The sequence below is a fragment of the Mustelus asterias genome, unplaced genomic scaffold (genome assembly GCF_964213995.1).
Source record: "Mustelus asterias unplaced genomic scaffold, sMusAst1.hap1.1 HAP1_SCAFFOLD_645, whole genome shotgun sequence".
Classification (NCBI taxonomy): Eukaryota; Metazoa; Chordata; class Chondrichthyes; order Carcharhiniformes; family Triakidae; genus Mustelus; species Mustelus asterias.
The window spans coordinates 75105-91360 of NW_027590594.1; the positions used below are offsets into that span (position 1 = coordinate 75105).

The 16256-nt window shown below is 43.0% G+C and overlaps 1 protein-coding gene across 6 annotated transcripts in view; it reads left to right on the plus strand.

The window, feature by feature from the left end:
- The window catches only part of LOC144487210 (NACHT, LRR and PYD domains-containing protein 3-like), a 96855-nt gene that overhangs the window by 22311 nt on the left and 58288 nt on the right, over nucleotides 1-16256 (plus strand). For all 6 annotated transcript variants that reach the window (XM_078205266.1, XM_078205267.1, XM_078205269.1 and 3 more), the window contains exons 2-5: nucleotides 2106-2200; nucleotides 3329-3492; nucleotides 12826-12997; nucleotides 13087-13152. In XM_078205266.1, the coding sequence (XP_078061392.1) occupies nucleotides 2106-2200; nucleotides 3329-3492; nucleotides 12826-12997; nucleotides 13087-13152 (497 nt within the window). The remainder of the gene's footprint in view (nucleotides 1-2105; nucleotides 2201-3328; nucleotides 3493-12825; nucleotides 12998-13086; nucleotides 13153-16256) is intronic.

The following is a 16256-nucleotide window of genomic DNA, read 5'->3' on the forward strand; positions in this document are numbered from 1 at the left end:
AAGATGTCGTGATTGAGATCAGACAGTGCCCAACCCGAGGAGGGTAGAGCCCATCGTTATCATTCAGACAGACACAATCCCAGGTTGAGGGTTCAAAATATCGGAATCCTCCTCACCATGTGGACTTGCGTTGGAGGGATGTTGCAAGGAGCAATCACTTAGAGCTGTCAGTTGCTTCTGTTCACACACATTCGCAGTTCTTGCTTCATTTGAGGCATTTAGGATTCCATGGAACACTTTTACGGGAAGTTCTCCTTGACTACACACATTTTCTGAAAAGCATGTAACTTAATTTTTGCAGTTCTGCCCCCTGTTTCCGATCTCGGTGCACCCACAGTAGATGAAGCGAAGGGGGGAGTGGTGGAAGTGAAGATGGGGAGGATGTGCGGTAACAGGAGGGAAGCCCCTCCCGTTCCTGCTTTGGCCTTGTAGGCTATTACTGGCTCCAGGAAGACCAGATTCGATAGGGTTCTCCTTCAGATAATTTACTCATTTTCTGTGGCCAGGTTTACTGCTGGTTTCCCTGGAAGGGGAGCGTGCCATGTCCACCGGCACGAGCGAGAAATTCCTTCCCTGGAGGGCATTGCAAGGTCTGGGATAGAGATTGAATCTCTTTACAGAGATTGTGTTTTGACGTTTCAATTTTCTCCTGATAGTCTACCTACTTGATGCCTTATCCCAAGGTAAGTAGTACAAGGAAGGACACCCAGAAACCTCACAGAAATAATAGAAACCCCACAGTGCAGAAAGAGGCCATTCAGCCCATCGAGTTTGCACCGACAACAATCGCATCTTGGACTTATCCCCACAACCCCACGCAGTTACCCCATTAATCACTCTAACTAACACATCCCGCCACACTAAGGGACAATCTTGCATGACTAATCAACCTAAGCCACACATCTTTGGACTGTGGGAGGAAACCGGAGCAGCCTGAGGAAACCCACAATGATACGGGGAGAATGTGCAAACTCCACACAGACAGTGACCAAGCCGGGAATCGAAGGCAGGTCCTTGGAGATGTGAGACAGTAGTGCTAGCCACTCTGCCACTATATCTCCCAATGCTAAACCAGTTTGTTCAGATCCATAGCTCTTAATGAGTATCTCAATTAAAGAAAGGGTTCCACAGGCTGGAAGATGTTTGGGATGAGTATTCCAGAGTGTAGTCTCTTGGCAGCTGAAGGCAAGGGGCCCATGTGTCGAAGAATCCAAATAAGGGCTGGTCAAACTTTCAGGAGTGCGGAAATATTGCCAACATCTAAGGCTGGACTATAATATCTGGCTGGGACGTGTGAGTCAGTGGATATATTTGAAAAGCTCGATTGAGGTTCCAGATGGTGTACAAGGATCTAGGGTTAATGAGACATGGTGCAAGTTAGGATACAAGAAGCAAGTTTCAGGGCAGTTAGTAAGATCATCTTGCATGTGTAACTCTTTTTTAAATTTGCTGACAAGCAATATATTTATGAGAAACAGATAGCCCACTGGTGGGACTCCAGAGAATGGGATAGGGAAGATAAACCAATGCCAGTGATATGTGCTCTGCGATTTACTGGATAAGCAAAAAGACAGGGATAATTTCCACCCAGCTGGAAGGCAGTGAAGAGGATGATCATGTGATCAACTGTGCCAAAGGCTTCAGAGACGCAGAGTCGGCTGAAGATACTTCACTGACCATTTTATTTCTGCTAGAATGTAATGTTTGACTTTGATAAGAGCTGTTTCAGTATTGTGGCATAGGTGGAAACCTAGTTAGATGTATTCAAACAAGCTCCAAGAAAGTTGTGTCTACATTTAGCAGGTAAAGTTATGGTCATGTGTTTTGGAGAAAAGGGAGGCTGGACATGGGCCAGGGATTTTCAAGGGCAAATGAGATCAAGATGATTTTTTGAAGAGGCAGTACCAACAGTCCCAAGGTGGTGGGGTCACCGTCAGATCTACCAGTTTTTTATATATATATATACATGGTGTTTGTGAGATTGTAAATATCAAAAGATCGTCCCCATATAAAATTTGGAAATCACATTGCTGCTTAAAGATACAAACAAGGCATTTTCACTTCACAGTTTCCATTTAACCCTGTTGTGGATTTATTTATTTCAGAGCACCAGAATCGAAAACACCTGTCACAAAAATGGCTGAAGGTTTCAACAGCGGAGTATATCCAATATCTTCAAAAAGATTGACATTGGACAATGGTAGGTTCAGAAAACACTCCCAAGTTTTCACCGTCCTGTTAATGAATCCAGACCTCATTCATGAACCTGCAGTTCACACAAGGAACAGAGAAGAATATAGCAGCAGCAAATTATAAACCAGTAAAGCTGATACAATGAAGTTGTGCTGAAAGCAATGTCTAGTGCATGTCGATAGGCATTGCTTACATAGACATCCAGCAGGCATTTGGACAGAGTTTCTTAAAATGTCTGTCATGCAATTGAAGGCACATTTTTGACCTCATTGTAAAATTGGTGGAAAAGCAAGGGATAGAGATGAGGCAAATGGACATTTAGGCTGACTGTCAGGATGCAACTTGCTGTGTTCCAGAAGCATCTGTGTTAGGCTCACAATTACTAACCAAATTTATTGACAGCCTCGATGATGGAATAAAAAATTGGATATATAAAACTGATTATGACACAAAGTTATTGAAACATCGTAGTCAGTACAGCTGGCAATATGCAAAGAAATATCAGTAAATTAAGTGAACTGGCACATTTGTGGCAAATAGATTAAAATGCAGGCCAATATCAGGTCCTTCACTTTCAATAAGGGATAGAACAGGGCCCTTTCCAAATGTGGAAAACCTAGAAACTTGGAAGCTCTACAGAACCTTGAGAATCCCTGAATATAGATTGTTAAAATATCGTGAAAAGGGAGCAAAAAGTAAAACAAACAATTTAATGTTGGATTTTATGTCCAGAGAACAAGAGCATGTAGGGATAGAAGTGATGTTACAAGCGAGACAAGCTCCTGAATAGACCAATCCCGGCTGTGGCGATTGCAGTTAAAATAAAGGCAAAACCTTTCAGGAATGAAATTGGAAAATGCTTCTAAACGCAAAAACATTTCCTGCAAAAAGTAATTGATATTGGTAATTTAACGTGAATTGCTTCTTACTAACCAGGGGTATGAAGTGATTTGGAGGTCAGCTGGATATATGGGTTTTATTCACAAATGAGATAAATATCACGAATGTTTTCTGAAAGATAGTTGATAACATGGCTCACGTGACATTTCAGTGGGTTGTTTTAAGTTTACGGGAAATTAAAACAGCCTGTATAGGAACTCATTGTGTTTCATTTTTTTCCAATTTCTGTTCACAGATCCAAACTCTAAAATCACTGAGTTCTTGACAAACTGTGAAGATGACCAACTGTTGTTGTTGACCAAATTCTACCAGGACAGACTAGAACAGGCGATTGAAGGAGTGGCGAGACTCTGTCTGATGTTTACAGCATGCGATCATATTGGTGTGAAAGAAAGTCATGTAAGTCCAGGATATAGTGGGTTTAGTGATTTTGTCCATTTTCACATCGCAGACCTGATGAAATTAGAGGAAGAATAATTTGCTGAACAATAAGAAGCCATGGTCTCTCTTGCTGCTCTCCTAAAAAGACAACTGTTCCAATACAGCTACAATGCTGGCAACATGGAATACACCCAACAACGTGTAAAAAAATGTCTATCCCATTTGCCCAAAACAGGACAAATCCATATGGAAAATTTGCACCCCACAAGCCTCCTCCCACTAAGTGGCAGAGATAAAATGAGTAATTACCAGTGACTTAAAGTTGCAGATACTTTGCAGTATGGGACGGCAAAGTGGCACAGTGGTGAGCATTACTGCCTCATAGCGCTGGGAACCCGGGTTCGATTCCTGGTTTGAGTCATTTTCTACGTGGTGTCTGCATGTTCTCCACGTTTTAAAGTTTATTTATTATTGTGAAAAGTAGGCTTGCATTAACTCTGCAAAGATGTGACTGTGAATATCCCCCAGTTGCCATACTCCAGCGCCTTTTCGGGAACACTGAGGGTGAATTTAGCATGGCCAATGCACCTAACCAGAGCACCCGGAAGAAACCCACGCAGACACTGGGAGACTGTGCAGATTCCACACAGTGACCCAAGCCGGGAATTGAACCCAGGTCCGTGGCGCTATGAGGCAGCACTGCTGACTACTTTGGAACCGTGCTGCCGAGTTTTTGTGTGCGTTTCCGTCGGGTGTTCAGCTTTCCTCCTACAGTCTGAAAGATGTGATGGTTAGGTGCATTGACCATGCGAAATTCTCCCTCAATGTACCTGAACAGGCGCTGGAGCGTGACAACGACAGGATTTCCTCGGTCACTACATTGCATTCTTAATGCAAGCCTCTATGTAACATGAATAAATACACTTTAAGCATTTAATAACATGATAATTGAAGTTCCTTTTAGGTACTGCCAGTATCACTTGCCTCCTGATCTCATTAAACCCTTGGTCCATTCATGGACCAACACGAGTGTCTGCCTCTGGCGTCACAACATTATTTGATTGAACTCTGTCATGGAATGCTAAGGCGATAGAAATGAATGGGAACTGCGCTAAATCTCTGCAATGGCTGCAGTCATACCTAGCACAATGATAGTCATGATTGTTTGAGGTCAATCATGGCAGACCCATGGCCCTGATACTAGAGTTCCTCAACGTCCTGTGTTCTCTGAAAATATATCCAGCTGTTTCATGACCTATCTGCTATCAATTGGTCAGAAGTGGAGGTGTTTTAGTATTGATTTTAAAATGTACAACTTAATCTGTAACTCCTCAGATATCAGGAACTGGACAATATCCAGTCTAGTAAATGGTCAGTGATATTCCTGCCACACAACTCCATCCCTGTTTGACACTAAGTCACATTAGCATTGCGGAAACCCCCTTCAACAACCATGAGAGTTACAATTGAAAACAAACTCAACGAGAAGAGTCAGAGGCTGGGAATTTTGCTGCAAGGCTCACTTCCTGAATTCCCAAAGTCTGCAAATAATCCGCAAGACAAAAATGGGCAACGTGACGGAATACACTCCACAATCATGGATTATTGTGTCCAACATTATCTAAGCAGCTAAACACTATCTAGAATAAAGCTGCCCACTTGATTTGCATGAAATTTGTTCTTAAAAATATTTCCTCCCACGTCACAATGTCAGCATGTGCACCTCGTAAAAGATGCACTGCAGCAAATCACTAACACTCCCTTAACAGAACGTCCAAAGCCTACGCCTCTACCACCTTGCAGGACAATGGGTGAAAGATAGGTCCTGTGTACCCAAGAGCTACTCATCTAGCCCCTTCATCCAACTGCCTCCTTCAATAATTATTTTGTACTGAGGCATCTTCAATTACACAATCGTATAAAAATATTTTGTGTTTAAAAATTGATTCATGTCGACCAAGCATCTCCAAACTCCTTGTATTCAATGAAGTAGTTTTGAGTTGCTGTCGTTGTATTATAGGAAACATGTCAGGCAATTTTCATACATCAAATTCCCATAGCTAACAATGTGATAATGAACATATAATGTATCTTCTTACGATGTTGATTGGGGCATAACTCTGACTCTTTTCTAAAATGGTGCTGTGCGACATTTTTCATCCACTGCAATGGGCAGATTGTACCTTGTGTAAACGTCTCATCTGAAAGACAGCACTTCCAAAAATGTAATCCTCCTCACTATTGTGGTTGAGTGTAATCCTAACTTCTGCGTCCCAAAAAAGAAAAGATCTGATTGCAGGAGGAGGAAGGATTATCTCACTGATTCAAATCAGTATTTCGTTGTTAAATACATAATACCACATAATTTTATTCCCACGCTACTAATGATAATGAATGCAACAAGATCTTTGTAGAATTTGACAGGAAGGAAACTGGAAAATAGGAAAGAAAAGGAGACACATAGCAAGTATTGTGATCTCAAAACGATCTGCAGAGGTGAAAATAGCCAAAGGATCTGTCAGCATCTGTGAAAAGGAAACGGTTTGGGTATAATTCTGAAAAAAAAAGAAAATGGTGTTAGTGGCAGTGAAAAAAGTAGAGTGAGAGGTAACAAAGGCAGGTGGGAGAAAAGCAGCTTAAAACACAAAAGAGTTGGAATGATGGAAATGTGTCAAACAAAAACTGGGAAAGGGACACAAATGAAAATTTTGGGAACGAAAACCCAACTGCTCCCCATTGTTGCTGTATATTGATTTCATTACTTGCTTTCAGCATCTTGAAAACTTGCACCAACACATCCTGTATTCTGCTCCGCCCGAGTGGAATTATTCCAACATTCACAAATTCTCACATTAACAATAATTGCTCAACTCTCGTAACATCCTTGTTTTGACTGCATGACAACTTAGAACATAAGAACATAAGAAATAGGAGCAGGAGTAGGCCATCTAGCCCCTCGAGCCTGCCCCGCCATTCAATAAGATCATGGCTGATCTGACGTGGATCAGTACCACTTACCCGCCTGATCCCCATAACCCTTAATTCCCTTACCGCTCAGGAATCCATCCATCCGCGCTTTAAACATATTCAGCGAGGTAGCCTCCACCACCTCAGTGGGCAGAGAATTCCAGAGATGCACCACCCTCTGGGAGAAGAAGTTCCTCCTCAACTCTGTCTTAAACCGACCCCCCTTTATTTTGAGGCTGTGTCCTCTAGTTTTAACTTCCTTACTAAGTGGAAAGAATCTCTCCGCCTCCACCCTATCCAGCCCCCGCATTATCTTATAAGTCTCCATAAGATCCCCCCTCATCCTTCTAAACTCCAACGAGTACAAACCCAACCTCCTCAGCCTCTCCTCATAATCCAAACCCCTCATCTCCGGTATCAACCTGGTGAACCTTCTCTGCACTCCCTCCAATGCCAATATATCCTTCCTCATATAAGGGGACCAATACTGCACACAGTATTCCAGCTGCGGCCTCACCAATGCCCTGTACAGGTGCATCAAGACATCCCTGCTTTTATATTCTATCCCCCTCGCAATATAGGCCAACATCCCATTTGCCTTCTTGATCACCTGTTGTACCTGCAGACTGGGCTTTTGCGTCTCATGCACAAGGACCCCCAGGTCCCTTTGCACGGTAGCTTAACATTGAAATGTTAAAACTGCATACAACCAGGTAAAGTTCCTTACCCCTTTCTCCTCAATCCCCAACATCAACAAGTTGAGCTTCTCTTTCTTTAATTTATACTTTCCTGGATGTGCGTGTCACCATCCAGGCCAGGATTTATTTATTTATTCCTAATTGACTGTGTTGATGATCTGACGTCATGGAGTGCTGCAGCCTATGTGGGGTGTAGAAGTTAAGGTGTTAAACACGAAATCCAGAATTCATGCAATAAGGGTCCAACTGAAATCATGGATGACTTAAATTTACACAGAGATTGGACAAACCAAACTAGCAATGGTATAGTAGAGGAGGCATTCCTGGAGTGTTCGTTTTAGACAAATGCATTGAGGAGCCAACCAGCGAACAGGCTATTCTAAACCAGATACTGTGCAGTGAGTAATGAAGGATTCATTCACAATCCTGTGCCGTTCCCTTGGAGAAGAGCACCTATTAAATGACAGAATGTTTCATTAAGTTCGAGAGTTAAATATTTGAATCTGAAACTAGGGCTCTGAATCTAAACAAATGAAATTAAGAGTGTATGTGAAGCGAATTATCAAGGATAAATGGTGGAACCTTACTAACGTGGTTGATGGTGGATAGGAAATGGTTTATTTTTAAACAACGTTTTCATGAATTACAATAGTGCTGACTTCCTGTCTGGCGCAAAAGAACCTGATGAAATGTGGCTCAAACGTGGCTTATTCAATAAATTAGGGATAATATTAAAACCAACGTGGAGCCATATAAAATTGGCATAGAAAGGCAGCAAGGCTGATGATGGGAAATGTTTTGAATTCAGCAAAAGAAGATTAAAAAATGATCCAGCGCAGGAATTAGATTATGAGATTAAAATTGCAGACAAGTAGAAACGAACAGTAAAAGCCTCAGTAAATATGCGAAGAGAAAAAAATAAATAAAGACAATGGAGGTCCCTTCTTATCAGAAGCAAGGACATTTGCAATGGAAAATAAAGAAATGGCAGAAGAATTGAACATAAACTTTCATTCTGTCGTCACAAAAGAGGGCACAGAAAAGAAAAAAGCAACTTCCAAATATGTTAGGGAACCAAATGAATATATGGAATTGAACGAAATCTGTATTTGTAAGAAAAATGTGATGGGAATATTAATGGGTTTAAAGAGCGGCAAATCACCAGCACCTGATACTCGACATCTGAGTATTAAAGGAAGTGGCTCTGAAAATATTGGATGCACTGGTGGTCATTGTCCAAAATGATATGAGCCCCTGAAGCAGTTCCTACAGAATTGAGGGTTGTAAATGTAATCCCACTATTTAATAATGTAGGAAGAGAAAAAAGAGCGTTACACACCAATTAGCCGGACATCAGTCGTGGGGAAGTTGCCAGAAAAATTTTAAAAACTAATTCGAAAACATTAACGGGAACGAAAAAAGCCAGCATGGGTTTATAAAAGGCAAATAATGCTTTAAAAATCGACAGGAGTTTTGAGGATGTAATTAGTAGAATAGTAAAGAGAGAACCAGTAGAAGAATCGCTTTTGTGCTTTCAGAAGGCTTTTGATATGATTCCTCATAAGTCAGTGGGCAAAATTAAAGCAGCTGGGTTAGGGGATAATTTGTTAGTGTGGATCCAAATTGATTTATACACAAGAAAAAGAGAGTGAGAATAAATGGCAGCAGTGACTTGTTCGGTACCACCGGTATCAGGGCTTCACACCAGCTTTTCTCAAAACATATAAATGATCAGGATGAGGGAACCAAATGTAACAGTTTCAAATTTACTGATGAAACAATACTGGGTGGGATTAAGGGAATGGAGGATACAAGGAGTTGTCAAAGTGGTTTGGACAAGGTGAGTGGGTGAGCAGATGATTGAGTGGCAGATGCAGTAGAATGCCACTAAATGTAAGATTATACACTGTGGTGTGGAAAAACAGGAGAGTATTATTCAAATGGTGAAATAATCGGAAGGGTAAACAGCCAGAGGGATCTGGGTGTCCTTGTACACCAATCAGTGAAAGTGCACAGGCAGATGCCTCAAGCAACTGGGAAGGTAAATGGAATGTTGCCTTCATTGCAAAAGGACTTCTGATCATAATTAGACTTGTCCATCTGCAGCTGTACAGCGCCTTGGCAAGACCACAGCTGTCGTATTGCGTGCAGGTTTGAAAGGATATATTTGTCATAGAGAAAATATAGCGGAGGCTGACACAAGAGTTGCCCGCACTGTCCGAAGAGGGGGGATTTGTTCAAGTTTGCCAGTTTCACTACAGTTCAGAAGGATGAGAGGAGATCTGATTGAAATGTATACAAGTCTAACAGCACTGGACAGACTACAGTTTTCCATGGTTGGGGAATCTAGAACCAGGGGGCACAGTCTCAGGATACGGGAGACTATTTAGGAGAGGAGGAGAACTTTTTTCACTTAAAGGGGAGTAGACCTGTGGAATTATCTGCCATTGAAGGTTGTGGAGGCCAAGTCACTGAATATATTCAAGAAAGAAATGCATTTTTAAAAGATACGGATAGAAGGCGAGAATATGGCATTGAGATAGATGCAGTAAGAAGTCTCACAACACCAGGTTAAAGTCCAACAGGTTTATTTGGTAGCAAAAACCACTAGCTACGAAAGCCATTTGCTACCAAATAAACCTGTTGGAATTTAACCTGGTGTTGAGACTTCTGACTGTGTTTACCCCAGTCCAACGCCAGCATCTCCACATCATTGTGATAGATGGTCAGCTATGATCTCAATGAATGGCGGAGTATGATCGGAGGATAAATGTTCTTCTTCTGCTCCTGGTTTCCATGTTTCTACATATGCACAGGTCATCCTTGCAGAATTCGCAGCCTCTAACCTGCACTTGTTGCCAAATTACCACCACATCCCTTCCTCAATGTAGATAACGGCGTTGACTAATAATGCATAGATCCGGGCTAATGGGCACATGCTTTCAAATAACCAGTATGGAAGATTTTGGAAATGAAAATCAACTAATACATGTTGAATTGAAATGTAGTTTCGGTAATGCTGACCATGAAAACATTATCCATTGATGTAAAAACCCATACCAACCAATAATGTCGTTTGTCGACTGAGATCTGCTGTCCTTGTCTGGACTACATGTGACCCCAGCTCTAAAACAGTGTGATTACGTCTTGAAGAGTCTAACAGGCAACTCAGCTTTATTAAATGGCTGCAAAGTCTAAAAGTATTGAAACCGAATGATTCACCCGGAAATTACAGTTACATTCCCAACCCTGTCGACCCTACAAATTTCATCATGTGGGGCCAGTGCTAAGATTCGGAAAGCTATCCCACTGACTAGTCAACCAGTTCCCTGAAACAATGAACCTCTCAACATCATACTTGCAGACAATGTCCCAAATACAACCATCATCATTGTTGGGTATGACCTGTCCCGCTGACAGGAAAGACCAACAAGACATCCAGTGGGGGGTGGATTGCCCTGGATGTCCTCAACATTGAGTCTGAACTCCCTGAAGTCTCATTAATCCGGTTGGAAGCGTGGCAATGAAATTGCCTGCTGGTTTCATCCTCCCATGCCCACTATCTGATGAACAAGTGCTCCTCCATGTAACACACTGTTTGGAGGAAGCACTGAGGATGGCAAGGGCAGGAAATATACTCTGGGTGGGGACTGAAATATCCATCAACAAGTCATGCTCAGTAGCGCCACCATTGAATGAGCTAGCAACGTCCTAAAGGGCATAGCTGCTGCACTGGGTCTGCAGCAGGCGGTGAGTGAATCAACAAAAGGTTTAACTTATTTCACCTCCTCCTGATCAGGCTGTCTGTTCCAGATGCACATGGTCAAAGTTGTCGGAGTGACCAACAAACTTTCCATTAGGAGGCAAAGTCCTGACTTACCTTCAGGTGTTGTGTGAATTTACCAACGAGTTAAACGTGATAGGTTTTGTACAGATCAGTTGAGTCAAAACTGCGCAGCCATTAGACAGTGTGATCAATCAGTAGGAGCAGCAGAATTGTATTCGACCTTAACGGCCCAGCATATCATCTGCTCTGCTATTGCCAGTGTATCAGTCCTAGTGAATGAACAGTGCAGGAGGGGATGCCATTGATAGCGCCGGGGGTACCTCAACAACAGGTGTCAAACTGGTGAAGGTTCAACGTGGGAATGCTTTTATAGCAAACAGCAGAACAAGCATGAGGGAAGTGACCCGAAAACTAATTAATCGGATCCAAAGCTCTGCATCCCTGCCGGATTCGACCATGGCTGGTGTGATTTATTAACTAACCATCTGGAGTATTAGGCGCCCCAAATATCCACGTCCTTAATGAAATATGTTTCAGTATGTCTGAGCATTCCAGTACAAAAGATAAAGCTGAAACATTGGCAAATATTATTTGCCAGAAGAACGCAGGAGCTGAAAGAAAGAATTAAAGCAAAATAGTGCGGATGCTGCAATGTGAAACAAAAACAGAAAACCCCGGGAAATCTCAGCAGGTCTGACAGCACCTGTGAGGAGAGAATAGAGCCAACGTTTTGAGTCTAGATGACCCTTCATCAGAGCTCTGACGAAGGATTATCTGGGCACGAAACTTTGGCTCTATTCTCTCTCGATGTGGAGATGCCGGCGTTGGACTGGGGTGAACACATTAAGAAGTCTCACAACACCAGGTTAAAGTCCAACAGGTTTATTTGGTAGAAAATACCATAAGCTTTCGGAGCGCTGCTCCTTCGTCAGATGGAGTGGCAATGTGCTCTCACACAGTGCACAGAGGCACAGAAATCAAGTTACAGAATACTAATTAGAATGCGAATCCCTACAACCAGCCAGGTCTTAAAGGTACAGACAATGTGGGTGTACCTTAAATGTGTCTGTACCTTAAAGGTACAGACATTGTCTGTTCCAAATTCCACCCCTCCCTCCTTGGCGGTTGAATTTCATTACAATCATTGAATTCCCCACTATCACGATGCTGGGGGGCGGGGCTGGGGGGCGGGGGGGGGGGGGGGGGGGGGGGGGGGGGGGGGGGGGGGGGGGAGGAGTTGCGGCTGACCTGAAACTGAATTGTACCAGGCACAAAATACTGGTGACGAGAGCAGGTCAGATTCTGTGGAGTGTGACTCGCTTCCTCATTCCCCAAGGCCTATTCATCGTCTAAAAGGCAGAGTCAGAGTGTGATGGAATCGTCTCCACTTGCCTGGATGTGCGCAGTTCCAACAACTTTCAAGATGCTCGACAGCATCTCGGACAAAACAGCCACCTGATTGACACCCCACCTCACCAACATCAGCATTCACACCCTCCACTGTCGACACACATGGCAGCGGTGTTTGCCATTTACATGATACACTGCCACAGCATAATAAAACAGTGGATCATATAGTCTATCAGTAATCTGATGTCATGTTGGGCACGGAAGTTCAGATGAAATTAATCCCATTGAAATTATTGCTGGTTCTCTGGAATTTCTCACTCTCTTTGAAAATTATTTTAAATTAAAAATTGGTTTATTCATATGTCGTTTAAATTAAGGACGGAATCAAAATGTGATCTATATTCAGTTTTCAGAACGGATCAGGACCCAGTCCAGGGACTGCCTCCTGTCCTCAACACCTGGGAAATCCCTGAACAGATCCTTTCCTTCTCATTCCCAGTGCTTACCTTTCACTCTGTTTTCCAATACGCTCCTTATTTTTCTTTACAGAAAGTAAATGAAATCGCAGACAGTGGGAACCTCGCGGACTGTTCCAAACTTATCCTAAATCTGGTGATAGAGAAAGGCCCTCGGGCTCTCAGGGTGATGTGGGAATCCTTTGTGGAAATGCACCGTGGGTTACCAAAGTTGGAGAAAATACTGAGAGAATTACCGACACTTGGTACAGTAAAATCGCACAGTGAATTAAACATTGCAGATTTTTCTGATATTGCACATAGCTGATTTCATGATTGTAATTCCTTTAATCAGGTCCTGATGCATTTGTTTACATGAACATCCCACAAGGTTTATCGGAAGTACCCAGTAACCTAAAAGGTAAGTGATGACAGTGAAGATTGCAAACTAATTATTTCACTTCTCAGAGTCTGAATAGTTAGTTGTCAGAATTTGGAAATCAGAAAATCGAAGTCTCGGAATCAGGGTTAAATATTGTTTGAATTTGTCGACCATCCTCATCTGTTCTGGATAGGTTCAAGTTTGCAATTCATCCGACCATACACATTAGGAGCAAATGTTGACCTCTCGGTCCCTCTAAACTGCTCCACCATTGAACAAGTCCATGGCTGATCGCATCACAACCTTCACGTTGCATTCCTGTTTTTCCCAATCATCTTTCGTCTGTTGTGCTTTATATTTTTTCACTGAACCAACTCTAAATTACCAGAACCTCATTTTCTTGTTCTGTGTATTTTCCACCATAGTCCATAAATATTTCGAATGCCTGAACTTCACTGAACCCCTGCCAAGTTTGTTTTTTCAAGTTTATTCTTTAAATAGTTCAAATCCTCAGTTAACTAATCCATTTAGGGGGATTAGCGGGGGTAAATATGTGGAGTTATGGGAAAGTGCTTGGGTGGGATGTTCTGTCGGAGAGTCGGTAGAGACTCGATGGACCTGGTGGCTTCCTTCCCCACTATCAAGGCTCGCCTTGTTAACATGCTCGTAATGTCTCTGTTTTGCAATTCTTAAACACCCTTCAACTTGTTCTGAAAGCCAAGTATCGAGAGCTCGGCGTGCCTTTGTGAGGGTGACCATCAAAGCTAATGAGTGCTGCTTATTGTGTTGCTGTTCTAAATCGTGAATTACCTTTTTACATTTGATCACTTTAATTTATTATTCTTCCTTTTGGAACAAGTAAATGATATGATGCGGCCCCTTAAATGTTCCTTTACGCTGTTTCATAGGGTCAGGGACAGTATTAAGTTATAGACAACGTTGTAATTATTTTCTCATCATTTAAGGAAGATGCATTCAAACGCCATCTCTTTGCAGTAGATTTTTGACCCAGGTCACAAGCCTATGGACTTATGATCAGAGAGAGTTATAGTGAGAATGTCACTGTCAATGATTCTATGAGACTCTGACTCAATTGTAAATAAATAGTCAATGCGAGAGTGAAAGCAGTGAGTTTTGGAGTAAAATATAAAGTCTCTGTTAACTCTCTCGTCTGAAGAAACTTCCATATGTCCAGCAGCCCAGATTCAGGAACATGATTTCTCAGTGATTTGCTTATATTGGAGCACGGGTTTGATGATGCTGAGAGCCAGTCTCCCATTTGGGACAGAACACAATTCGAATCTCACCCAATAAGAACAATCCTGTACTTTTAGCTGAGATAAGATTGAAGATTAGCTTCATGAATTGTGGGTCATTCTCATTTGGGGCACATGAATGACAGTTCCGTGCCTTCTCCTGTTCCGTTATGCAATACGAATTTGCCTTCATTGTCCGTATGTTGTAAGTGGACACAAAATTTCACCAGTCTGTGAAATACGATTGTTAAACCCCTTATTCCCCCTGATGGGTGAGAGGAAAAGAAGACCTGGTTTGCCCAAGATCTGCCCAACTACTATGTTCTTTATCTGACAAATGTGTTTCCTTTAAAAATGCAATTTTGCAGCTTTGATGTTTCAGCTGAGAGAGCATTTTTCCCTTAAGAGGTTTATATTACCCTTTTACATTCTAGCTAATTACCTTGAACACATCCATAATAATCTGCATTTAATTGATCTGACCGGAGTATCCAGCTCGGCAAGTAGCCTGATATCAGAGAAGAAAGCATTGAGAGAGGGGGAAGGAGAAAAATAAAGAAAAATGTACTGCCAATACAATGGCTTTTACATGGTTCCCTTGGGATCACTGTGATAAAAACTATATACATAAAACGTTTAACTGCAAATTTGATCCATTTCCAAGTGCTGAAAACCAAATGTGCTTAAACCAACAAAAGTGGCTCGCTATTCAACCCATCAAATGTCTACTTGAGTCTCATAACTATAATTCTCCAGAGCAGATGTTCCCATCAGTGTTACACCTTCCATTTTCAGGAACGTCTAAGCAATTTCCAACGGGATTTTGCATTCCAACTGTGGTACAATCAACACCAAAATAATTTTACCGTTCAGCATCCAGTAACTGGCCTTCCATGTGTGAAAATTTCCACTGAATTTTTACTAAGAATCCAATTACCCTTTCTCGACGTTTTGAAATTCCAGGCAGGTCCCCACTTGTGTAACAATTCCAGTCGATGTTATAACAGGATGGGATAATCCCAGAATGAAACTCTGGCTCAAAGGATTGCAATTTTTAAGAAGAAAAAATAAATAAACGTGGACTCAGAGTCACAGAACCACTACTTAGTTTTAGCAACAAGAAAGGAACATTTATTAAAAAATGAAAAATGGATTATAATAAAATACACCTTTACTCCTCATTTAGGTCATCCAATACACACAAGTTCTAAGAAGAACACGAATGACAATGTACAATTGCAGGAAACTATGATGGTCTCATCAGCCCACAAGATACTGTTTGCTATTTCTCCTCAGAATCCGCTCAGGTGCTTGTCATTTGCGAGTTTCCAAACTCCACTCCCCAAAAAAATGCTTCATGTCTTGTAGTATATCTCACATCGACTTTCTTGCACAAATCGTCTCTCGCACACATCCTCTCTGGCACACCCATCCTCTCTGGCACGCGCATCCTCTCTGGCACGCGCATCCTCTCTGGCGCGCGCATCCTCTCTGGCGCGCGCATCCTCTCTGGCGCGCGCGTACTCTCTGGCGCGCGCATCCTCTCTGGCGCGCGCATCCTCTCTGGCGCGCGCGTCCTCTCTGGCGCGCGCGTCCTCTCTGGCGCGCGCGTCCTCTCTGGCGCGCGCGTCCTCTCTGGCGCGCGCGTCCTCTCTGGCGCGCGCGTCCTCTCTGGCGCGCGCGTCCTCTCTGGCGCGCGCGTCCTCTCTGGCGCGCGCGTCCTCTCTGGCGCGCGCGTCCTCTCTGGCGCGCGCGTCCTCTCTGGCGCGCGCGTCCTCTCTGGCGCGCGCGTCCTCTCTGGCGCGCGCGTCCTCTCTGGCGCGCGCGTCCTCTCTGGCGCGCGCGTCCTCTCTGGCGCGCGCGTCCTCTCTGGCGCGCGCGTCCTCT